The sequence below is a fragment of the Spizellomyces punctatus genome (assembly GCF_000182565.1).
Source record: "Spizellomyces punctatus DAOM BR117 chromosome Unknown supercont1.1, whole genome shotgun sequence".
NCBI classification, from domain to species: Eukaryota; Fungi; Chytridiomycota; class Chytridiomycetes; order Spizellomycetales; family Spizellomycetaceae; genus Spizellomyces; species Spizellomyces punctatus.
Window position 1 is genome coordinate 1,438,597 of NW_015971537.1, and position 21,865 is coordinate 1,460,461.

The 21,865-nt window shown below is 47.9% G+C and overlaps 12 protein-coding genes across 15 annotated transcripts; 6 read left to right on the plus strand and 6 right to left on the minus strand.

Moving 5' to 3' along the window:
* Positions 1–30: 30 nt before the first annotated feature.
* On the plus strand, positions 31–2,599 carry SPPG_00538. 3 transcript variants are annotated; one of them, XM_016748862.1, is made up of 9 exons: positions 31–311; positions 392–479; positions 535–649; positions 724–1,052; positions 1,107–1,201; positions 1,259–1,447; positions 1,506–1,810; positions 1,867–1,947; positions 2,038–2,599. In XM_016748862.1, exons 3-8 carry the CDS (start codon positions 640–642, stop codon positions 1,932–1,934), a joined length of 996 nt encoding a protein of 331 aa, XP_016612874.1. In that variant the 5' UTR covers positions 31–311; positions 392–479; positions 535–639; the 3' UTR covers positions 1,935–1,947; positions 2,038–2,599. The 3 variants fall into 3 exon arrangements, with proteins under 3 accessions (XP_016612874.1, XP_016612876.1, XP_016612875.1); XM_016748864.1 differs by having other exon boundaries at positions 31–436; positions 508–649; XM_016748863.1 differs by having other exon boundaries at positions 392–649.
* SPPG_00539 lies at positions 1,917–3,851 on the minus strand. 2 transcript variants are annotated; one of them, XM_016748866.1, is made up of 6 exons: positions 3,645–3,851; positions 3,427–3,585; positions 2,611–3,358; positions 2,502–2,549; positions 2,323–2,437; positions 1,917–2,260 (listed from the first exon to the last, which is right to left on the minus strand). In XM_016748866.1, exons 1-6 carry the CDS (start codon positions 3,725–3,727, stop codon positions 2,040–2,042), a joined length of 1,374 nt encoding a protein of 457 aa, XP_016612878.1. In that variant the 5' UTR covers positions 3,728–3,851; the 3' UTR covers positions 1,917–2,039. The 2 variants fall into 2 exon arrangements, with proteins under 2 accessions (XP_016612878.1, XP_016612877.1); XM_016748865.1 differs by having other exon boundaries at positions 1,917–2,152; positions 2,226–2,437.
* Positions 3,814–5,140, plus strand: SPPG_00540 (uncharacterized protein; the record flags this gene model as incomplete). Its single annotated transcript, XM_016748867.1, has 2 exons — positions 3,814–4,698; positions 4,771–5,140. Coding segments are annotated over 2 exons (1,255 nt in total), but the record flags the coding sequence as incomplete, so codon positions are not given.
* A 5-nt stretch (positions 5,141–5,145) lies between these two features.
* On the minus strand, positions 5,146–5,918 carry SPPG_00541 (uncharacterized protein). Its single transcript, XM_016748868.1, has 3 exons — positions 5,776–5,918; positions 5,578–5,674; positions 5,146–5,495 (listed from the first exon to the last, which is right to left on the minus strand). The coding sequence occupies exons 1-3, from the start codon at positions 5,805–5,807 to the stop codon at positions 5,403–5,405; spliced, it is 222 nt and encodes a 73-aa protein (XP_016612880.1). The 5' UTR covers positions 5,808–5,918; the 3' UTR covers positions 5,146–5,402.
* Positions 5,919–6,075: 157 nt separating this feature from the next.
* On the plus strand, positions 6,076–7,363 carry SPPG_00542 (deoxycytidine monophosphate deaminase; the record flags this gene model as incomplete). The annotated part of the gene is made up of 3 exons (XM_016748869.1): positions 6,076–6,984; positions 7,046–7,120; positions 7,184–7,363. The coding sequence occupies 3 exons, from the start codon at positions 6,076–6,078 to the stop codon at positions 7,361–7,363; spliced, it is 1,164 nt and encodes a 387-aa protein (XP_016612881.1).
* On the minus strand, positions 7,272–9,536 carry SPPG_00543 (enolase). The gene is made up of 10 exons (XM_016748870.1): positions 9,388–9,536; positions 9,244–9,313; positions 9,055–9,150; positions 8,857–8,985; positions 8,484–8,786; positions 8,274–8,411; positions 8,090–8,209; positions 7,832–8,030; positions 7,609–7,776; positions 7,272–7,546 (listed from the first exon to the last, which is right to left on the minus strand). Exons 1-8 carry the CDS (start codon positions 9,400–9,402, stop codon positions 7,999–8,001), a joined length of 903 nt encoding a protein of 300 aa, XP_016612882.1. The 5' UTR covers positions 9,403–9,536; the 3' UTR covers positions 7,272–7,546; positions 7,609–7,776; positions 7,832–7,998.
* Positions 9,537–10,006: 470 nt separating this feature from the next.
* On the plus strand, positions 10,007–12,525 carry SPPG_00544 (asparagine-tRNA ligase). Its single transcript, XM_016748871.1, has 9 exons — positions 10,007–10,416; positions 10,497–10,646; positions 10,706–10,792; positions 10,852–10,944; positions 11,024–11,236; positions 11,303–11,424; positions 11,486–11,555; positions 11,622–12,185; positions 12,243–12,525. Exons 1-9 carry the CDS (start codon positions 10,024–10,026, stop codon positions 12,282–12,284), a joined length of 1,734 nt encoding a protein of 577 aa, XP_016612883.1. The 5' UTR covers positions 10,007–10,023; the 3' UTR covers positions 12,285–12,525.
* SPPG_00545 (uncharacterized protein) lies at positions 12,370–14,340 on the minus strand. Its single transcript, XM_016748872.1, has 2 exons — positions 12,665–14,340; positions 12,370–12,602 (listed from the first exon to the last, which is right to left on the minus strand). The coding sequence occupies exons 1-2, from the start codon at positions 14,261–14,263 to the stop codon at positions 12,573–12,575; spliced, it is 1,629 nt and encodes a 542-aa protein (XP_016612884.1). The 5' UTR covers positions 14,264–14,340; the 3' UTR covers positions 12,370–12,572.
* On the plus strand, positions 14,335–15,618 carry SPPG_00546 (uncharacterized protein). Its single transcript, XM_016748873.1, has one exon. The coding sequence runs from the start codon at positions 14,476–14,478 to the stop codon at positions 15,403–15,405; it is 930 nt and encodes a 309-aa protein (XP_016612885.1). The 5' UTR covers positions 14,335–14,475; the 3' UTR covers positions 15,406–15,618.
* On the minus strand, positions 15,515–16,863 carry SPPG_00547 (uncharacterized protein; the record flags this gene model as incomplete). The annotated part of the gene is made up of 4 exons (XM_016748874.1): positions 15,515–15,729; positions 15,785–15,952; positions 16,013–16,602; positions 16,674–16,863. The coding sequence occupies 4 exons, from the start codon at positions 16,861–16,863 to the stop codon at positions 15,604–15,606; spliced, it is 1,074 nt and encodes a 357-aa protein (XP_016612886.1). The 3' UTR covers positions 15,515–15,603.
* A 575-nt stretch (positions 16,864–17,438) lies between these two features.
* On the plus strand, positions 17,439–18,907 carry SPPG_00548 (transcription factor tfb4). Its single transcript, XM_016748875.1, has 8 exons — positions 17,439–17,538; positions 17,595–17,781; positions 17,842–18,002; positions 18,063–18,104; positions 18,168–18,298; positions 18,356–18,493; positions 18,553–18,688; positions 18,748–18,907. Exons 1-8 carry the CDS (start codon positions 17,526–17,528, stop codon positions 18,804–18,806), a joined length of 867 nt encoding a protein of 288 aa, XP_016612887.1. The 5' UTR covers positions 17,439–17,525; the 3' UTR covers positions 18,807–18,907.
* On the minus strand, positions 18,892–21,814 carry SPPG_00549 (uncharacterized protein). The gene is made up of 13 exons (XM_016748876.1): positions 21,284–21,814; positions 21,053–21,216; positions 20,881–20,994; positions 20,700–20,818; positions 20,544–20,641; positions 20,368–20,488; positions 20,104–20,313; positions 19,979–20,032; positions 19,840–19,922; positions 19,647–19,775; positions 19,466–19,590; positions 19,248–19,409; positions 18,892–19,186 (listed from the first exon to the last, which is right to left on the minus strand). Exons 1-13 carry the CDS (start codon positions 21,738–21,740, stop codon positions 19,154–19,156), a joined length of 1,869 nt encoding a protein of 622 aa, XP_016612888.1. The 5' UTR covers positions 21,741–21,814; the 3' UTR covers positions 18,892–19,153.
* Between the last annotated feature and the right edge of the window lie 51 nt (positions 21,815–21,865).

Sequence of the window (21,865 nt, forward strand, 5' to 3'; positions counted from 1 at the left end):
GCTTCCACCAGCGACCTTCAGCTTTTGACTTTCCTTTTTAACGATCTGCTTTTTTTAACAATCTGCTTTTTGCCATGGGACAGTGGGAGCCTTGTCCAGTGTGCGATTTTCCGTTCGAGATTGGAGATCCACAGTTTGAAGTCCACGTAAACGGGCACTATGAAGCGGAGGAGACTAACCAAGTCGTCGCTGCTCAACATCTTGTAACAAACGTCTCCAGTGCATCTGATGTACCTGCTGAAGACTCTACTCTGAGAGCGACCCGCCCCAACTGGAATGGAAATGCAACAAGCTCACATACAAACTTAGATGTACGTTGTCACGTCTTCCCTGCGTTCGCGACCTGCTGAGAGCTTGTCTATACACATTGTGTCGCTCGTTGGGTGTATAGCAACGTCAAGGTCCTCAGACAACTTTGCCTTCTCCAACACCAAGTGTACACATCCAGCGTCTCCTATATAGAGAACTTTCTGCATATTGTATGCATATTGAACTTTTTTTTCAAAGTCTCCAGTTTTTCATAATCCAATGAAGCGACCGGATCGATCTTTCGCAGGGAAGCAACCTCTGCCAAAGCGACAAACGAAGGATTTGCGGAAGGGAGGAGAAGAACCAGCAAAGTCCGCATCTGATGGCCGTATGACGCCAGGTATTTCGATCTCTCCATCCAACTATGTTCTGAAACGTATATACGCATGTAGATCCTGAGTAACATCTCTGCAGGTATTATCCCTAAGCTCACATCCCTATTAAAGGATAATGCACATGCGAAAGTACAATCCAAAAATTCCCTGAATCAAACGAAATTAGCGTATACCTGTCATTCCTCTGTAATACATTATGAAGGAAGTATTATGGATAGAGGTTGGGGATGTGGCTACCGCAATTTTCAAATGTTACTATCAAGCCTACTCCAAATGCCACCTTATCGGGATCTTGTGATTGCATCGCTGCAGCAAGACTGTGATCCACGCAGTGAATGCTTGCGGGTCCCTGAAATTGCCACGTTACAAAGCATGGCCGAGAGTGCTTGGAGGGCCGGGTTTGACCAGGTACCTTGTTCCTGTGAGACTTACTGGCAGGTAGCTGGTGCTGATTTGCGCCAGATGGGTGCCAGCCACTTCTCTGGCCGTTTAGTAGGATCACGGAAATGGATTGGCGCCACAGAAATCGCGGCCACTCTTCTGTGGATGGGGATAAGGTATAAGCGCAACAAAGATGATGCTACCATTTGGGTCATACCAACGTTTGATATCAGAGTGACAGTATATGACTTCCATCGGCCCTCGGGTTCAGATGGCAAACACCATGCGGTTCTGGACACGGTTGAGCAATACTTTAGGGAAGCAGCCCAAGAAGCTGTCGCACAGCAATCTGAAGGATTAAAGCGGTTTGGATTTACTTCAACAAGTGAGCGAGCCATAATTACCTCCAGCGAAAAGCCACCGTAAGCACGGGGAGTTGAGCTCAGTTCTACCTGGCTTTCTAATGGAGATCACTCTTAGTCTCTACTTCCAACATCAAGGACACAGCCGGACGATCGTCGGCATTGAGACTTTGCGATCTGGGGTACGGAATCTACTCGTTTACGATCCCAGTAACAGCGTCGCGGAGGACCTGCGGTCTCCTCTTTCGAGTTCGCCAATGTCAACGTCTTCGTGCAATGCGAAAGGACTGCCGAAAAAGGAAACAAATTCTTTGAGCGGGACACCTATTCCTTTTGGCACCACCCAACGGCTCCTTCGATCTTATCGTGTGGGATTAGAGCAGCTTGCGAAACATACACAATATCAAGTCGTAGCAGTTACAGGTATGGCCGCGTTCGTGTCCTGAATAACCGGCACCGTCTGATAACGCGCACATCAGGGGTAGGATGGAATTCAGAAGCGGAACGGGAGAGAGGAAAGATACTGACATCGCAGAGAATTCCATAAGATTGAAACCATGGTAAATGCACATAATATCATGTGTTGTCCCGACTATTTACAATGTTGGATAAAGTCCTGTGCATCTAATACCATTATGACTCTTTCTTAGGTTCAGTCGCCACCTCCTCTATCTCGTCTTCGTCTTCTACATCCAAAACCATTTCCATGATATACTCTATATCGCCGCGCAATTTGCCGCAGAAATAGTCGATAGGAAGATCGTTCTGCGAAAAAGGGACAAAAGTCAGCCACTGGCTTTAATCGAGATGGTAGTAAATGATGGATGCTGTCACGAACTTCGTCCGTCCCAAATGGTTCTTCAATTTCTCCCGCTATACAAGCGCGCGTAGTTAGCAATATTGTGACGTTCCGTCACAGATCGGACGTACCGTACCTATTGCATCTGCCCCAAAGAAGGCTAGGGAGGTGATTATAGTGACGGGTATCAGTAGCCATCCTAGTTGGCGGACAAGTTGAAAGGGTAGAGCTAGGAAATATACCAGCAGTATCTGTGTTGTGGAGAGTTAGTTTGTGACTTCCCTAGACATATATTGAACGCGTTCCACAGCGTGCCTGCTTCAGATGAATGTCGTACGATTTAGGCATAGGTATATATAGAATCTGACAGCAATCCAAAGTTTAGCGAATACTGTTACCACTACATCCCATGCGAGCCTCTAACCTGCTCGAATTTTGATACGGCATCTATCATCGCATTGATGGCGTTTGATATTGAAGGAGTGTCCTCTAAATCCACTGTGCTCTGCTGCCGTTGGCGACGGACGTATGCGCTGATTCTGTGAATAATATCTAATGGCGCATTTATTACCAGTACATTCGTTTCTGGTTGCGGCCCGAAAGGTCTTCGGTACACGGGATAAGGACGTGAATATGGGGGTGGCGACGGCGCTACACTAGATATTGCAGATCCCTTGCTATAACTAGATCGATGTCGGAGCAATACTAGTGGAGGGTGGGTACGCAGCCCAATATCTTTGCCCTCATACCCATCCCTACTGCCTGAGGTCGCGCCACCAGTGCTACCGCCAGTCGCTTGCTCCGACGTCCTTTCCTCATTCAGAGCTGCATTGGCCTCAGGACCAAAATCTACGAGACTGGATCGATAAGACTGACTCCCGTAGCCATGGGGAAGCAATCGGATCAACTCTTGCTGTTCAAGGGCATTTTCGCCTCGTAACGCATATTTTGTAGCAATTGCAACAGCTAAGAGGAGCTTCATTATTTGGAGCTTCTCTTGATAAGCTTCTGGTGAGGGTGTACGAACACCGTTCCAAAGCAGGCGGCTTAGGGTTCTGATTTGGATGGATAATGCGGTCCATAGCTGAGCGCCCTGCCAATAACGTTCAAACCCGCGATTGATACGAAAAGCTAACAGCATAGCCAGTGATACACCAAGAATCGCTATCAATCTGCCCATGCGTACCACATAAGGGGTGAGGCAAGTCCTGGCGATTTCCGGCTGAGGTATTTCGCTTACTTGTCGTCCATAGCAAGTTTCAAGCCCATGTTGTGGACAACCACAACAAAGGCCGCCCAAAGAGACAGTACAGATATAACTGGAGCTACCTTGGGAACTATCGTGTTCTTATATCGTAGGGCACCCAGTAGACTCTCGGCATAGCTAAAGGCCACGTTCCTTTTGCGATGAGCATTAGTTGGTGTCGAGATGATGCTCTCTGGTTATCAAATACCTACCGAAAATAGGGATGATAATGGGCGAAGCGTACCTCAGTAGGAAAAGCTGTATCGGATTTTGTTAACCCTGGTGGTCGTTCCATTCTCAAGTTTTTGTGGGATAATGCTCCAGCAACAGAGAGCTCGCGGACGAGGACGCGTGCAAGTACGCGTCTCCATCTCTGTGGGTCATGCCTAACCAAACGCTGTTTACCTTTGGCTTCAATGCTTTTCAACAATGCGGCGACCAAATTTCCACGTCCACAGATGGGAGTGTTCGTCAAGAGTGCCCTGCAATACTAGCATCTACTCAAGGTCAACCTTCTATTGTTGGGTTAGCTGCAACATGGTCAGCGTCCTTCTCGTGCTGTGAAGATGGTTGCATAAGTATTTGGGGCTTCACAGAGCCTTTTGTTGGTGTTAAGGGTCTGTCTCACGCCAAGATCCGACTCAGTTCCGAAAAAGAACTAGAGGTGAAAAAGATTGTTCCAGCGCGCCAGGACGCTCGAGACCGGCATGAGAGCACGATCTATGTTCTTACGGTGGAGAACTTACGCTTATTGAGTTTTGAAGAGCGAACTAAGGAGACCCCCCAGACTGGGCAGCTGAAACGAAAATTGGATGATATGGAGAGTGGACCTTTGTTTGAAATAGAAAATACGAACGATGATAGGGCAGACAACCAAACATTCCGTATCAGAGAACATATCTTCCCATTTCAATGTCACGACGTTGCTGTGACCTATTTACAAGCTTGCGCTATTACGTCCTCCGGTGATATCCTTACTTGGGCTCTAGGATCTACTGCATATAGACGTATCAATCCCGACACCCCGCAAGTCAACTTTCGCAGCCTTGCTGCTGGGGGAACCCATTTTTTAGCAATTTCTACTACCAACGATCTTTACACCTGGGGATATGGGTTGAAAGGACAACTGGGCCACGGTAATTCTGAGGTCCGCGAACGTGAACTACCTACAGCGGTAGAGGCACTCCAAGGGTTGCGAGTCACTACTGTCGCAGGTGGAGGGTGGCACTCCGCCGCTACGACCAAAGATGGTGATCTTTACACATTGTAAGTGCCCGTTGGTTCTCTTGCTTTGCCCATGGATGGGCTCACCTAGGAGCACATTGCGATTGTTTACAGTGGATCGTCTGAACACCGACAATTGGGACTGACCGATCAAGACCAGTCGGTCACCGATGCCACAGACTATCCAAATAACATAGCAACAAACGATGCTCTCCCTAATCCAGTTGACATGGACTTCTCGTCGGCGGGGCTTATGGTGTCTTGCGGTTCAAATCATACTGTTATATCCGACGGGACTACACTCTACGGATGCGGTTGGAACAAATATGGTCAGCTTGGGCCGGTAGATGTCGGAGAAGACGTTCAGCAACTACGACAGATAGATCTGCCAAGACTTGCAGATGGACAGAGAATCAGCAATATTGTATGCGGCGGGTGGCACACACTGGTGTTAATAGAATGGGAAAGCATCCATGATTCCTAAAACCCGATGGTTTGATGGTGTAGATGTCCAGTCCACAGCCCAGCATCCGCAACATGATTATGATTGTACATTGGATACTAACAGCCCCGGCTGCTCCGAGGGGAATGGATAAATTGTCCTCAGGTTAGCGGAAAGATCTCCAAATGCTTGGATTATGATGTTGAGTCCTCCCTCAGTCAGGAATCTATTCCACCAGTCTTTTTTTAAGAATTTTATGGGCCTCCCCCTCTACTCGGCTGTTTGTTGACCTCGTCGCGTCTATCTACTTAACAAAGGAGCTTTCAGCCGGTACCGATATGCCTGGATGCTTCGACTCCATATGCTGAACTAAGATCTTGTAACTAGGCATCGGTCCCTAATAGCATGTAGTTCAGCTCACAGTTGCACGGTATGCCCAATAACTGCTATTGTAATATCGAGAATGTATTTTTTCGTACCTTACAGCTTGGGCATGTAATCTTCAAGCCCTCAGCCCGAGCCTTAAGCTGCGAACCTCCCTTAGAGTGCGAAGCCGCCTGCTTCTGGTTCCGCTCCCTGATGCCGATGAACGTCAAGCAGTGCGAAACAGCAAGATCAGTAATCATCGGCCAATGGCCTATACTATATGGAGGTCGGAGAACACAAGAAGCTCTGACCTCGCTTGCTGCTTGGCTGCTCCACGGACCATCGCTACTCTGCTGTGCTAGTGGGAACCACTGCGACTCGGTCTCTAACCTCGCACGAGGAGAGGAGTCCTACGACAATCGATAATGCCAAAGGAAGACACCAAGGAAAGTCCACCCCCCAAAATCCTTGCATCTTCAAGAACCACCCAATCAAACAAATTGATGACTAAGCGAATATTAATTGCTTATCACGGGACTTGGCTCGACATCACGTGCCGCGCTGAGATCGGAGGGGCTCCATTGCTTTTGTCCAGCACTATTTAGTTGCAAATGTTGATTGCAATCGCAGGTCCTACCTGCGCCGGCAAGACTGTTGTCGCGGATTTTCTGACGAAAACTTACCACTTTCAACCTATCTCACTACGATCCTGCTCTCGCCACATCACTAACCGTACCTGCAGCTCGAATGGTCCAAGGCCGCAACTGTTTGAAACCGCGTCTGATCTCATCCACCATGTTACATCCAACTGGTCAACCCACTTTGTTCTCTACCCTCTAGAGAATCCCGACGATTGGAATCTCATTGGAAAGCGCCCATTTGCGCTATTGGTGACAGTAGATGCCCCGCTCTCCGTCCGATTTAAACGATGTGTTGCAGCTAAAGCCGCGTTGGGACACACACCACCTTGTTTTGAAGATTTTGTGCAACAGGACGAGAATCGTTTATACGCTCTTCCCAAATCAAGTCCCACTCCAAGGTCACAGCATGTCAATGGACCGACGGCTAAGATTGGTGGGCTTATCGGAAACTTGGATGCATTGCAATTGGAGCCACATGGACAAGCACGAGCAGAGTCACCGGCTCCATCTGCATCACCGCGGTCTTCTTCTCTCTATTTCCTCATGTCAAAAGCAGACGTAAGAATCGTCAATCATTTCAGTACCCTTGCAGAACTCCATGCTGTTCTTCGCGCCGCAAAGTTGATTGATCCCGAAAGGCTGCGACCTAGCTGGGATTCCTATTTTATGCAGCTGTGCAATCTGGCTGCTCGGAGAAGTAATTGCATGAAGCGCCGTGTGGGTTGCATTCTGGTGAAAGATCGACGGATTATTGCCACTGGATACAATGGTACGCCCCGAGGAGTGAAAAACTGCAATGAGGGAGGATGTCCGCGCTGTAACGATAACGCCCCGTGTGGGTCCGGTCTAGATGTGTGTTTGTGCTTGCATGCTGAGGAGGTAACGTGGCAAAATTGGAAAGAAATCCTCGCTATTGAAGACTAATTGTGTACATGCAAAGAACGCGCTTTTGGAGGCAGGTAGGGAACGGGTTGACAATGGCGGTGATTCCATACTCTACTGCAATACTTGTCCGGTGGGTTTCTCTTCCACGTAGAATGACGTTCCCTTGCCTTTTGTCTAATTTGTGTCGTTTTAGTGCTTAGGATGCGCAAAAAAGATTGTGCAAGTCGGAGTAAAGGAAGTTGTATATTCTCTGGCGTATGGTATGGATGATATGACGGCTAGATTACTGAAAGAGGCGGGAGTAAAGTTAAGGCAACATTCCCCATTAAGCAGCGATGTAGATGGTTTGGTAGTCGATGAAATATGGAATTGATGAATGTCAGCTACACTTGAACGTCTAACCGAACGGTTCGGAAGGCAGTTGTGATATTATCAATGTACAAACGAATGGGATTATAGGGTGGTTGGTTGGATTATCACGTTGGTAGTTTACGCCTTGGGCTTGCGAAAGTTCTCTCCCGCATAGACGGCGCGGGACCCAAGTTCCTCCTCGATCCTGGAAGGCATCACAGTATGGTCAGAACATGTCAACAGTGGACGGGCATTGAATAGATGTACCTGAGAAGCTGGTTGTACTTGGCCAATCGTTCAGACCTGCAGGGAGCACCGGTCTTGATTTGGCCGGCGTTAAGACCAACAACGAGGTCCGCAATGAAGGTGTCCTCGGTCTCTCCAGACCGATGGGACACCATCACGCCCCATCCGGCGGCTTGAGAATCGAGGGCACTGAATTTCCTGCGTTAGCGACGAGGCCACGGGGAGAGGAGAATGTGGAACTTACGCCTGAATACTCTCGGTGACGGTACCGATTTGGTTAACCTTCAAGAGAAGGGCGTTGCAAGCCTTCTTCTCGATAGCGGTCTTGATACGCTTAGGGTTGGTAACCAGAAGATCGTCACCGACATTTGGATCTGAACTTCGCTGGTGAGCTTGCTGTACGACTCCCAGTCATCCTGGTCGAAAGGATCTCATAGATACAACTATGCGGGGAGAATAAGTCCGCGAAATCTCCAACTCATGCAGCTGACCACATACGTACTTGGGAATTCCTTAATAAAGGACTTGTACAGGTCAGCCAGTTGCTCTCCTGACAACCACTTGGACTTGTCGGAATCAGGATTCTTGAAGTCCAGGTCGTACTTGCCGTCCTTGTAGAACTCTGCATACACGAACATGTTCAATCACTCCATCAGCGGCCCATTGTTCTGTATATAGGTCATTACCGGAAGCAGCCACATCCATGGCAATCTTGATCTTGCCCGTGTAACCAGCCTGTTCGATAGCGACCTTCAACAGCTCAAGGCCCTCGTGGTTGTCTTGAATGTTGGGAGCGAAACCGCCCTCATCACCAACATTTGTGGCTTTTAAGTGTAAGTGTAAAAAGGTCAGCACTTGCGACGACAGTTGTTTCCATCACCCACAGCCAGTCCTACCATCTTGTCCGTACTTCTTCTTGATAACCGACTTCAAGTTGTGGTACACTTCACTGCCCATCTTCATGGCTTCGGAAAAGGAGGAAGCGCCAGTGGGCATGATCATGAACTCCTGCATGGCAAGCTTGTTGCCGGCGTGGGAGCCACCATTGATGACATTGAACGTGGGAACGGGAAGTACAAAAGGTCCCTTTTTGCCGGCAATGTCAGCAATGTGCTGGTAGAGAGGTACCCCCTTCTGCGCTGCACCAGCACGAGCAACTGCAAGAGACACGCCGAGGAGAGCATTGGCACCGAGCTTGGCTGATACGGGCATAATTACTTGTTAGGACTGGACACGTGCCCTGATGAGTCACTCGTATAATACACTCACATTTGTTCTCAGTACCGTCGAGCTTCAAGAGGAAGTCATCGACAGCTTTTTGGTTGGTGATGTCGAGATCAGCCTTGGTGAGAGCAGCGGCAATCTCGTTGTTGACGTGACCGACCGCCTTCAAAACACCTAAGAGCAACGGTAAGTACTGCGAAATACTAGATTATACTAATAATATGTCTTTTACCGAATGCTTACCCTTGCCCATGTAGTTCTTTCCATCGGCATCACGAAGCTCAAGGGCCTCGTGAATTCCAGTGGACGCACCTGAGGGAACGGCGGCCCGGAAAAGACCTGGAGACGGAGATGAGCGAAAACGAGTAAACACACCACAATCCATATCTGGTATAGAAGCTTCTGAACAGCTTAGGCTTAGCTATAACTCACCCTTGTCGGTGGTGACTTCAACTTCGACGGTTGGGTTGCCACGAGAGTCAAAGATTTGACGAGCGTGAACCTGCGATGCTTTGTGATGAGCAACGCGTTGCAGCTCCATTAATACCTAAAACATCAGGAGCCTGGCCGTATTACCTTGTGGATTGCCATTGTCAAAGGACGAAGAGTACTGAGATGTGTTGAGCGGGATGTGAAAAGATGCAAACGGTCGGAAACCAAAATAGAAGGCAGGCGAACACGGAGGGTACCTTCTGAACGGTCCCATCCGATAATCCCCGTGACATCATCCTTAGTTGCTATAGTAACCCGTATGGCATCGATTGTTTGACTTTGGTCTTTGATTGCACTCTTCAATGGAGCATATGGAGGATATCGAGTATAAAATGGGAATTCGCAACGAGGAAATAAGGAAATGCAAAAAGATTACATCTAAACCCGAGTTGGTGTTGCGAAATTGCCATTCTAGTAGCTTTCGTACCCCATAGCAATATAAACAAACATGGATTTCGAGCAAGCATTTCACAATGATAGATGACATCTAGACCTTTGTATCGCTGGTTATCCTAGATATCTTCAACTCACTATCTTAAAAGATATTAAACCTCGCATCAGTCAATCTGAGCATCCGTTCAGCTGCTGTCGACTGGCACTGTCAGCAAGTCACTGCGCCCTCATGATCAGGACTGTTTGTGATTGGTCAAGGATGAGTCACTCAAGCTTTCAAGGACGATTCCAGCCCAATCTTCGTTGCTTTGCTGGGGATCTTTGACAATGTCATTAGCAGATGCGGCAGCTAAAATGACACTGAAAGAGAACGGTCGAGTAGTCTATGTTTGTGAGGTGCAAGGGCACGACGTGGAGGGTAATGGTACGGAAAAAATGCCATTTCGCTCCGCGTTGCGGGCCTTCGAGAGCGTGAGCGGGAACGGGGAGATCATACTTCGCAAATCGCTAGAGGAGGGGTATCAGCCTTTGGGCAAGACAGCTTTGAAGAAGACGCAGAAGCTATACGAGACCAATCAGAAGAAGGCACAAAAAGCGGCGGAACGTGCCGCTCAGGATGCAGCCAACGCTGAGAAGAACGCAGCCGCTGAAGCGGCGCGTTTGGAAGCAGCACAGAAAGTAGTATTAGAAGAGGATAAGTCCTTGCCAGAAGCACAAAAGGCTGGTATTCCGAATTTCTGAGATCATGAGGTATATTATGGTTTCCGTTGACGCAAGATTCTATCCATTCCGCGTATTAGATCAAAATACGAGACGCGACGGAGCACCGTGGGAAACGTATCAAGGTCTCCGGTTGGGTCCACCGACACCGTGTTCAAGGGAAAGATATAGCCTTTATTGTTCTTCGCGATGGGACTGGATTTTTGCAGTGTGTCCTAACAGGCAAACAGGTAAATTGTGGCTGGTGGGGCAAGTCAGACCCATAGTCTAATCTAGCTCCTTGCGTTAGTGTCACACATACGATGCAATCACTCTGACCATCGAATCTACGGTGGCGATTTATGGTGTTCTCCAAGTTGTCCCTGAAGGCAAAACCGTAAGATCGCACAAGTGGTCCTCTCTTTATCGTACATGTTCTCAAGTTTGTTTATTCAGGCGCCTGGTGGGCATGAACTTCAAGCAGACTATTGGGAAGTTCTGGGCAAGGCGCCCGGTGGCGATGAAGCATTTGGTAACAGACTCAACACGGTAAGGTGTTTGTCTAAAGTGTTATATTTGATCAACCTTGTACGGGGCTAGCCAGTACTGATGTTTGTTTGTTTCGCAGGAATCGAGTCCCGATATTCTATTGGATCAACGACACCTGGTCATTCGTGGAGAAACTGCGTCGAGCGTTTTGAAAATGCGCTCTCTCGTTCTCAAGGCATTCCGTGACTACTTTGACTCCCGGAACGTTGTTGAGGTAACACCACCCCTCATGGTGCAAACGCAGGTTGAAGGTGGCAGCACACTTTTTGACTTCCAGTACTATGGAGAAACGGTAACAGACCTTGACGCGCGTTGTATGGTTACTACGCAGCATTTACCGATCATCTATCTATTCTAGGCATATCTCACGCAATCATCTCAGCTGTACTTGGAAACATGCCTGGCATCTTTAGGTGACGTTTACTGTATGGCAGAATCCTTCCGCGCCGAAAAATCGCACACTCGCCGTCACTTGTCAGAGTAAGTCATATGAATGTTTGCCCTATCACTGGCATGTCAGTTGACTTTTCTCCTGCGCTAGATACACACATTGCGAAGCTGAACTGTCTTTCATCAACTTCGAGGATCTACTGAACTTCATTGAAGATATGGTATGTCAGCTGTGGCAACGCTCCGGTCATATTATCAGTCGTGGCGCTCAATTCCTGTTTTTACAGATTGTCTCTGTTATGGAGCGTGTGACAAATGATCCACTGGGTAGCCAAATCCTGAAGGAGCTTAACCCAGATTTCAAAGCACCGAAGAAACCTTTCCGACGGATGAACTACGCAGATGCCATCAAATGGCTGAACGAGCATGGCATCAAGAAGGACGTACTTGATGAGCAAGGCAATAAAATTGGCGAGGCCGACTACGAATTTGGAGAGGACATTCCGGAGGCCCCTGAACGTCGTATGACTGACACAATTGGGGAACCTATCCTTCTCTGCAGATTCCCGACTGAGATCAAAAGTTTCTATATGAAACGGTGCCCGGAGAATCGCCAATTGACAGAAAGTGTTGATGTTCTGATGCCTAACGTCGGAGAAATTGTAGGCGGGAGTATGAGGATTACGAACTTTGAAGAACTCGCTGAAGGGTACAAGCGGGAAGGCATTGACCCCACCCCGTACTACTGGTATACCGATCAGCGCAAATATGGTACCTGCGAGCATGGCGGATTTGGCTTGGGTATAGAGCGGTTCCTTGCATGGCTGCTTAACCGATACACCGTCCGTGAGGTGAGTTGAACCCCGTACACTAAGCATTTGGCATACAATTGACCTCTTCAATGGCAGGTGTGCTTGTACCCCCGTTTCATGGGCCGTTGTCAGCCATAGATTATCAAAGAATGACTCCTATATATTCAAAGAGCGTAAACAAAAGATCGTATCCTGCGCATATCGATAGATTGGCAGTGTATGTGATCCAATCAAGAGCAAAGATAGAGTAGCCCGTTACGGTGTGATGCATATGGTCATATGAGTTCTAGTAGTGACTACTGAGATAAATGGCAGGTTCTCGAATGACACTGAATAGTCGAATGCAAACAGAAGCGAAGCCAGCTATACTACGTCAACATCTAACCCTACATCTATGGACAATCCTATTCCTACCTAAAGCACCCGTCAGTCAATGAAAACCATTCCGAAACGTCTCTGTGACAGGTGAAAATCGCTCAATAGCGGTTAGATTGCAGTTGCCAATGACAAAGCCTCACCTGCATACCCCGGAACACTTCCATTCTCGCCATGCTCTTCCGCAATAATTCTTTCACCCCTTCCATTTCGATGCCCGCACGCTGCCATACAACAATGTCACGAAACCATCGAAACCATAGGTCAACCTCAGGCTGGTCTGCGTCTAATCTTTCGTATTGCTCTATTATTTCTGAAATGAGTTCGACCGTTTCTGAATTGATTCCTGATGGAGGAAAGATGCCCAAAGCCGTTTCTAGAAAAGCCCGAGTTGGAAAAGAGGTCACAATAATAGGTTGTTCCGGCATCGAGTGTGACATGGGTTGATGAAAAAGTAAGCGGACTGCTTGGAGTACTAGTGCTATCGAATCGGCGTCGGCAGGAGCTTTCGACTCTACGCCAATAGAAGGATGCTTAGCTTCCTTTTCAGCTGCCCGGACCACAAAATCCAAGTTTAAGTCTGTTGCTCCTGCAAATCCGCGATAGTACATCAGGGCATATTGATCCAGTAACCGCTGCGCCGATAGAGCCAAATATTGGGCTTCGAGGAACATGCATGTCGATAAACGATTCAACGTCATACGGCATTTCTCCAATACCCTGGATCTAGCTCCTCTAATAACGTCTGAACTGATTCCACGCCATATAGGTTGCCCTTCTCCCTCAAAAAATTCCAATAAGAGCGTACAGGCCCCTGTCAGCTGTGCAGGAGGAATGCCGACCTGATAAGTCAGCGTAGCTACATTCCGACAAGAGCGGAGGAGGTTTTGAAGTACAGTTTGCGTCAAAAGGCCTGCTGAATTGTTCATACCAAAGGACTCCTCAATCGCTTCAAGATTTGAACACCGGGCGCTCAAATCAAAGAAGAGCTGGTGTGCAGCTGCTCCTTCGCTACGTTCACGGTCTAGTACTACAAGCCGGAAGAGTGAAGTATATGCCGTGCGCAGCATCTCGCATCCGTTATTATTGTCACCACGAAGCGATCCGTTGATTGGCAGTGGGAAATGGATGCGACGAACAAACTCAGCGTAGGGCCATAGCGTTCTGTTGGCGCCTTGATTTATCAATGATAGGAAACAACGAGTGGATTCGACGGAGAGTAGATTGGGAGTGCGGTACAGGATCGGGATAGCACAGCGGTGCCATAAACGGCAGACAAGGGCGCACGTATGAATGTCACTCTGCTCAGGTAAGAACTTGAATATGTGGGGAAGGAGTTCGGGTGGCAAGACCGGGCTTCGTGGACTCTTGGAGGGGGGAACCACCCCACTTTGTTTGCCGCTGTGCTTATCTTGTCTCAGGCTATCACAATTGGAATTTCTAGGAATGGAAGACTTCCAACTCTCTCCCTGCTTCACCAACGCCAGGCGCTCAGCAATTCCCAACAACGCTGCCCACAAATTGGATTCTTTTGAACATTGTGGATGCGCTAGACACACCGTCAGTCCTCGGAAAACTACCAGCAGTCTATGCGAGGCCATTTCACCTGGCCTATGGAACACAGCAGAAAGTCGCCAGTCATCAGAGCCGATTCCATATTCTGCGGTTTCCAGAAGCCTGAGCCGGGACAAAACGCGGGGAGTTTCAGAAGTGCTACTGGGTCGAACGGGCATTGGGGGCATACCCGCATTATATCCTTAACTGCCCTTTTACTGTTCACGTCATGACTCTCAACTTTGTAGGAAACAGATGCCCATAATGTGGCCTAGGCTTTAACCGCTGTTGACCAGTGATGCGGCATCTGTGTTGAGTTCCGCTTAGGTCATCGTCCAGCACGTGAAATGGCTGGACAACGACGATCATTGTCCAACCTACTGCCCGCCCTTCGACAAAGATGGAAGATGTGACAGTCATAGATGAAAGCATCCCTCAGACTCAATACCAAGATAGTGCTGATAATGTAGGAAAAGGCATAAAAGAACCTTGTCCGGAACGGCGGCGTACTGTCCAAAGACGGAAACTCTCAAGCGGACGAGTGCGCGCATGCGAACGCAGAACATTCACACAAAGGCCAAAGCCCCCAGCTGAAGTTGACAAGGACAGTCCTCCGCCACTACCACCGCCACTACTGCCGCATCTTCTTAGCCAAGGTCAACCGTCACCAAGTCGATCCTCGACTTCTTTACACTTACCTATGTTCCGGCTGGCGACGAAGACGACTTCGACTGATACTGTCACCCGTGCAAACCTTCAGGGTTCATCATCAAGTCCACAAAATGGGATCAATCTGTACAAGCAATCAAGATTATCTCATAATGCAATTCCAACACGTTCATCAATACCTTCCGAAGGGGAACGCGCACATGAAGTGCCCTCCGCAAAAAGCCCAAAAGCAGGCCAGTCGTTAAAGCAGAGGTCCGAAACACGATCTGCCATGCCACAGACGATGATCAAGTGTACCTCTGTAAATGCGACCATAGCGTTTCCAACAAAGATGCGAAATCCCCTTCTCCAGCGATTGATCAAAAATCCCGCGGCTAGCCCCGTCGCGACGAAGAAACCCGATCCCCCAAAAGGCAAATCAGGATTGTGTGAGGACTTTGTCAGACGTGCGCCACTCTCCCCTGCCCGTCCAAATTGCCCTGGGAATCCATCCAGCATAACTGCTCCCGTAACCCCTGTATACCGCAAGACCAAGCTGATGGGGCTGGCGTTGGATGAGGCTTCAGATGACAAACGGCAACCAAAAAGGAAGCGATTGGAACTATGGCAAGCGGGAACCAATAGTACAAGGAAGGAAAAGGCGACCTTTCGACTCTTCTAGTGATTGTTCATCTTTTGTAAATAGTAGATCTAGTTTCATCTGGATGGTGAACTCAATCTTGGTTTATCAGTATACCAAATAGAAAATATGGCCGCGATGCATCGGTCCATCCAATAAACATATAAAGTCGTGCACAAGCACAGTAAATTATTCGCATCAATTAATAACACTGCAAACTACGCCCCGAAAAATGGGTTACTACATGATATTGCATTCCTGACCTCCAGGCCCCCCAGGAAGCTTGGGCATCCCATCCGCTCCAATTTCGAGACCAGGGGCAAGTTCCTGGAGTATTTCATCTGGTGGGTTGCCGCACTCTTGCATCTGCCAAAGAAGTAAGTTTCAATGCTGACTGATTGCCAAGCTTCCTATCACCCACCTTTTGCATCAGATCGGCAACTCTCTTCCCATCCTCTTCACTCGTCTCTGCCGTTGTTGAGGCATCGTAAATATGAACAATTTCCACGATATATTCGTGCTGCCTTCTATATTTCTCCATTTCCTCCTGTGAAAGCTTCGATTCGTTTGCTGCCAACCATTGGGGATACTGCAACGACACAATTAGCTTAATTCCAGAAACCTTCTCGACGACCCCTTTTCAGCTCACCTTCGTTGCCAAATCCTTCATTGGTTCATACAAAAGCTCCTTAGACATGAGCTGGTCCATTAATCCGCCAAACATGCCATCAAAGTCGCCTGAGCTCATCATCCCTTCTAATTCTTTCATCATCTGCTCCATTGCCTCCTCACTCATGCCTCCGGTAAGCGATGCCAGCTTTGCATCTTCTGCGACCTGTTGCTCAACCTTATCGGAACTATCTCGTAGTTTGTGCATAGTTTGTGCAATTGTCTCTTGGAAGGATTTTTGTTGGGTTGGTTTTGGTGCTGGCGTTCTTTCGGGGTTTAGTGCATCTCGCGATGACGATGGTTGTTGTTGACTGCTTTGCCCTGGCTCAGAGGCCACCTGTAGCTCCTTGAAGGTATCTAGCAGTTTGGACATGGCATTGTTTATTTCGGGATTTGCGGCCTCTCCTTCTTCCCCAAAGCTCTCCTTAAAAAGCTGCTCCATATTTGAAGCAAGCTGTCGCGCAAAGTCGTCATCGAATCCCGTATCCGCGATAGCACTGGAACTGACTGAGGTTGAGGACACTGCAGGCTGGACGGGTGGTGGAGGAGCGGTGAAATCGTCCAGGACATCTTTGTTGTAAACAGAGTCAGGTGCCTCCTAGAGGCTGCCTAATTTGCCCATGTAAATCGCAGAATCTTACCGTCCAGATACGAATCAAGGTCGTCTACGTTGTCGGTCGGTTTCGCTGCCATTTTCTCACTTTGTAGGCCACGATCCGGACGGGTTTGCAGATGCCTTCCACACGTTGACACATCAATTTGGCCGTGCTGTTGCCATGGCGATCTGATGATCATGATCTTGGGGTCGAGGCCGCATTCCTTCCCATCCATTCCTTCCACAACGATGCTAATGGTGAGTCGTGCGAGGTCCAAGTTGTCGAGCTGTACTGAGATGTGCTGTGATGAATTACTTGGCGTGTCATCCGAGGCTTTCCGCACCCTGTCCTTCGGGACAGGTACTCAGTTACGCGGCTAGTCGATGAGGGGCGCGCAGGGGAACTGAGCATGTTTTCACAACGTCGATTTGGATTGAAATAGGGATTAGCGAATGAAATGGGTCTAGAGCTGACATCTTTCCGTCGTTTTCTTTCAATTTTCTTGCTACAGAGGCCTACAAGTACCAGTTTTAGAACTCAGTTGACGCAGAGAGACGCATGTACCAGTCAATGCAAGGACAGGTAAGAAGGTAAAACTTCGATGTTGAAGACGATTCATCCGCTATGCGACACAGCAAGAATGGGGTATTGATCAGCCTAGAGAGCAATTTGTGGCAACAAAGCTGATTAGTCCACCATTGGTTTGGGGCTGTTATTCCTAGAAGATAGACGTAGTCAATCCGTTTGTGATGTATGGCGACCTACTAGATATCAATAATACATGAGCTAGTTCACAAAAGAGAAGCAAATGAGGTCTCTGAGATCAGCAAACGCGAGGTTCACAAAACCAGCTAGGAGGTGATCTCTTGAAATTTCACAACCAATCCACATGCCGCCATGACATCCGAAGGTTAGATCCCTGTTGCCTATTTGTCAAAGGTCAACTCCTTAACTGTCCCTCTATAGAGAGCATAAACCTTCTTGCCGTCGTCATTGACACAAACCCAATAGCATGGGCAACCGCGGCGCAAGACTCTCGGTGCCCGCTAGACTTTGGTCGAGTCCTAGAGCAATTGCTTATTTTCATCAACGCCCACCTCGCCTTGCGGTTCGACAACGAGTTGGTGGTAATCGCCAGTCATACAAACCAGAGGTTCGTTGAGCAGTTTGCCGAAATCTCGTCTTTCGTTGCTCACTTTTGGCTCCCACACAGTCTCTTTCTTTACCCTCCACAACTGTCTGATACAGACCAACCACCAGATGCTTCTTCCAAACCGGCCAATACATATAAGCAATTTTTCGATGTCAATCAAGCAGTCATTAAAACCTTGAAGGATTTAATTACCGAAAGCAAATCGCCCGAAGACGTTGATGGTATGGTTTGCTTGATATTATTATTATCATTCGTGAATGCTCACAGTTGCATGCACATAGATAAATCGATGCTTGCTGGTTCCCTCTCCCTAGCACAAACATGTATGTCTATCATTTGTCTTGTATGCCGAGCGTGAACCACATATGCAAACAAACCATTCTAAGATATCAATCGAATACGGCGAGCAAATGATCCAACGCCATTACAATCCCGAATCTTGATACTATCCGTCTCTCCTGACCTACCGTCTCAGTACGTCGCAACTATGAACTGCATATTTGCTGCTCAGAGAGTGGTAAGTGAAGGTCTTTCCAATAACTGCCCGACACGACAGTAACTTCATGAAATGCAGGGTACACGAATAGACGTTTGTCGCTTTCGTGGGAAGCACTATGGGGAGGAATCGGTGTTCCTTCCTCAAGCATGTCATCTCACAGGTGGACTTTACATGGAAATACCAGAAGCTGAAAACTTGCTTCAATACTTGCTGGTAAGTGCCCAAATGGGGAATTACGCTATCTGTCTCCATTCGTAACAGATCTCTTGCAGTATGCTTTTCTACCTGACCCGTATATGCGATCCGTCCTTTGTCTACCGGAAAAAGATCAAGTCGATTTTCGGGCTGCTTGCTTCTGTCATAAGACTGTGGTCGATGTCGGCTATGTATGCTCCGTATGTTTATCAAGTAAGGATTGCGATGTACCACTATCAGCCAACGTGTGATCAATGACCAGTCGATCTTAGTTTTTTGTAGTGTTTCCAAACAATGTCCTACATGCCAGACGCAATTCGGTGGGCAATAACTGTTCATTCCTAAGATATACTGCCGCCAAATGGCCTTCTACATGATCATCATATGTCAATAGAGGTAACAAATATAATGCGCGATTCAGCTTCTAAAAGCTCCTTATGAACTGGATCAATACCATGTGTTGTGCAACACCTCCCGCTGCTGCGACAGTTGCGGAACCAACTGCTCTTCACCAGTAGCGGCTGAGAGCCGATGAACACGACTCAGTTCAACTACTTAAAATTGGACATGCGTATATTACAAATGATCGAAGCTAGTGTTCGGACCCAGTAGGGCACTTGCAACCGAAGTGATTTCTACCATCCATCCCGCAACGTATTAAACCAATATAGACATCAGTTACCCTTTCCAGACAGGAGACTCCTTCAGTTGCTACATTACGACGCTCATTAGTATGTAAGGGTAAGGATAAAGAAAATGATCTTTGCCTTACCCATCGGCCAGTACTTGTTTTTACAGTTGCAAGCTCGTGCATAATTTTCATGTAGGTGGTTAGAGGAACCTCTTTCCCTAAAGCCACTCGAGTAGCCTCAATAGCATCCTTCTTCTGAACGATGTCTTGCCGCCGGAAAAGATCCATGATGATGGGCCGATACTTTATAAACATGTCAGAAAAATACCTAATGCCGCAAAAGGGTCGCTGGAGCATACCGGATCAACTACGGGGTTGTTAAGCACTTTCCGGACCCAGTTTCCTTTGATTTCGGTGCATAACTCCTGCACAGCGTCACCGATTGCTTGAGGGCTTGCAGTTACGAGTAAGTTACCTTGCACATCTGTAAGTACTCTGTTAGATGGTAAATAAGAATCTCGCGTAAATAAAAGGCTATACCTGATTCCTTAGCGCGGGCATACACTGCTTTCGTGATGTACTCCAAAGAAAGCAGGTGATGTGCAGATAATAGGTGCCCAATGAAATGCTTAAGTTGGTCCTCCACTGTACCCAACTCCATTGGCATGTCTGATTATTCGTCAGATCAGCTTTAATGCGTGGTTCTTGGCACGGCTTTCCCAGTCACCCTTACCTTTAGCTATTGACTTTCCATTCATGATGACGCCCTTTCCCGCTTTGAATGGGGCAGTTCCAGAGCTGAGTACCTGCTGGGCTCTGCATTGCTGGGCGTAAACACCTGAGCTGTAGCGTCCCCCACTGCACACACTAACCTCACTGCCTCTTCTTGCACGACAGACGCTTGTTCCATTACAAGAGCCTGGTACCTGTCAAAAGGAAGACGTGTCTGAATTTAGTTTCCTTCTAGAAACATCATTATCATTCACGCAATTCCTACCGCATCAAGAAGTTCTCATCAATCCCTACTTTCAACGACCATCCCTTGGAAGGCTCCAACACCGCAATCTCCGAAAGCATACTAGTAGCCATCGCGCCGGGTAATCTCGTAGCTTCAGCAAACTCGCTACGACTGACATGTGACGAAAGCTGGAACATGTACAAGAGCCATCGCCGAGCTTCCAAGGCACGTCCACTATATAGCAGCTCACTATGCCACAGGTCAGCGGAGCTTCTCCAGATGGAGTTGGCCATTAACGCTCACCTTCGGACGATCCATGTACCTCTCACCAACACAGCCGCTTGACTCAATGCCTGTAATGCATCTGTTTCGTCAAAAGAATCTCCTAGCAACTCCATGACTGTGCTAAACTGAACGATATGGGCTGTTCCGTACATTGAGGTCATATTCATATGGATGGACCTAACTCATCAACGCACCATTCATAAGAAGCGCTTTCATCTTGTCTTTGAGAGGAAGTAGGCCAATTTCTTTAAGTGTGAAGCCCTGCTTCAGCTGTACATCCTGCTGGTCCAATCTGTCCAGCAGATTTTAACCGTAGTGGCGGCATCGTTCATATGATTATCAAAACTAACCTGATTGCAGTGATACTTGGGTTGATTTCGTCCAGATACTCTTTACCGGTTCCAACGAAGTCCACATCGGAGGGCGACAAGGAATACAACTTGCTGACCATCAAACGAGATTCCTCGGACTAGTTGATTGTCAGAAATGGATCAAATGACGCGGACCGACACAGCGCCTAACAGTGCGCACCTGTGAGTGATGGATTGATAATGGCAGCCAGGGTTCTTCCTCCGCTTTCCTCTGCAGCTCCGCCTGAGCGGCCTTTCTGATGGCATCCTTATCATCCGGTCCTTTGATCACGACCTGACAACTGTTATCATGAACCTGCGTGCTGACAGCAAGTCCGGTGCACCCGACTTACCGAAAGCACCTTCGCCTCTTCCTCGTACTCTGGATTTGCCCTCTTATTAGCTTCAAGAGAATCTTCTTCATATCGCTTGGCTTGCTTTTCTGCAATTTTATCAATGTAGAATAGACTGGGTCGTAATTGTAAAGAGGTTGCGATTGGTGTCAGGTGAAGTTCGTCTGCAGAACAAATAAATCCATCAGCCTTCTTCTCTAAGTATATGGACGCCAGCATATTGCTGTGTACCATTTCTAATTAGGCCAATCATGTAGTTTGCATGAGAGGGCAATATTGATGAGCTTAAGGTTTGTTTATCGAGTAGTTTTGCGGGTGTGCCATCATCATAATCAAAGACCCCTCGAATTGGAGCATTATCGGTGCCCTGTCCTAGCTCCTCTCCTCGCTCTCGGTTGTAAAACGCACTCCTCGTCTGCAATGGTATCTCAAGCTCGAACCGCTTCGTTTTCGGCTTTATTCTTCCAGTCGACGGTCGTGTCTCTTCATCGAAAGCGTGTGGTCGTGTAGGATACTGGAAAAGGTACAAGGAGTCCGCCAATGCTTGGGAAAAGTATACATCCACTTCTTTTACAATCTCGTCCTCCTCTTCGTCCTCCTCGTCCTCCCCTTCTGCATCAGCTTCATTTTCTAGATCCATCCCATCCTCCTCATAGTCTGCCAGCTGCTGGGGATCGAATAGCTCCATGAAATGTTCACCTCAACGCCGACGACTCAAGGAGGATTTGTCTCCACAAATCGGAAAGGAAATGTAGGCAACTGTGAGATCTAATGGTTGAGACCTATCGGTAATACCATGGCAACAAGCTGTAT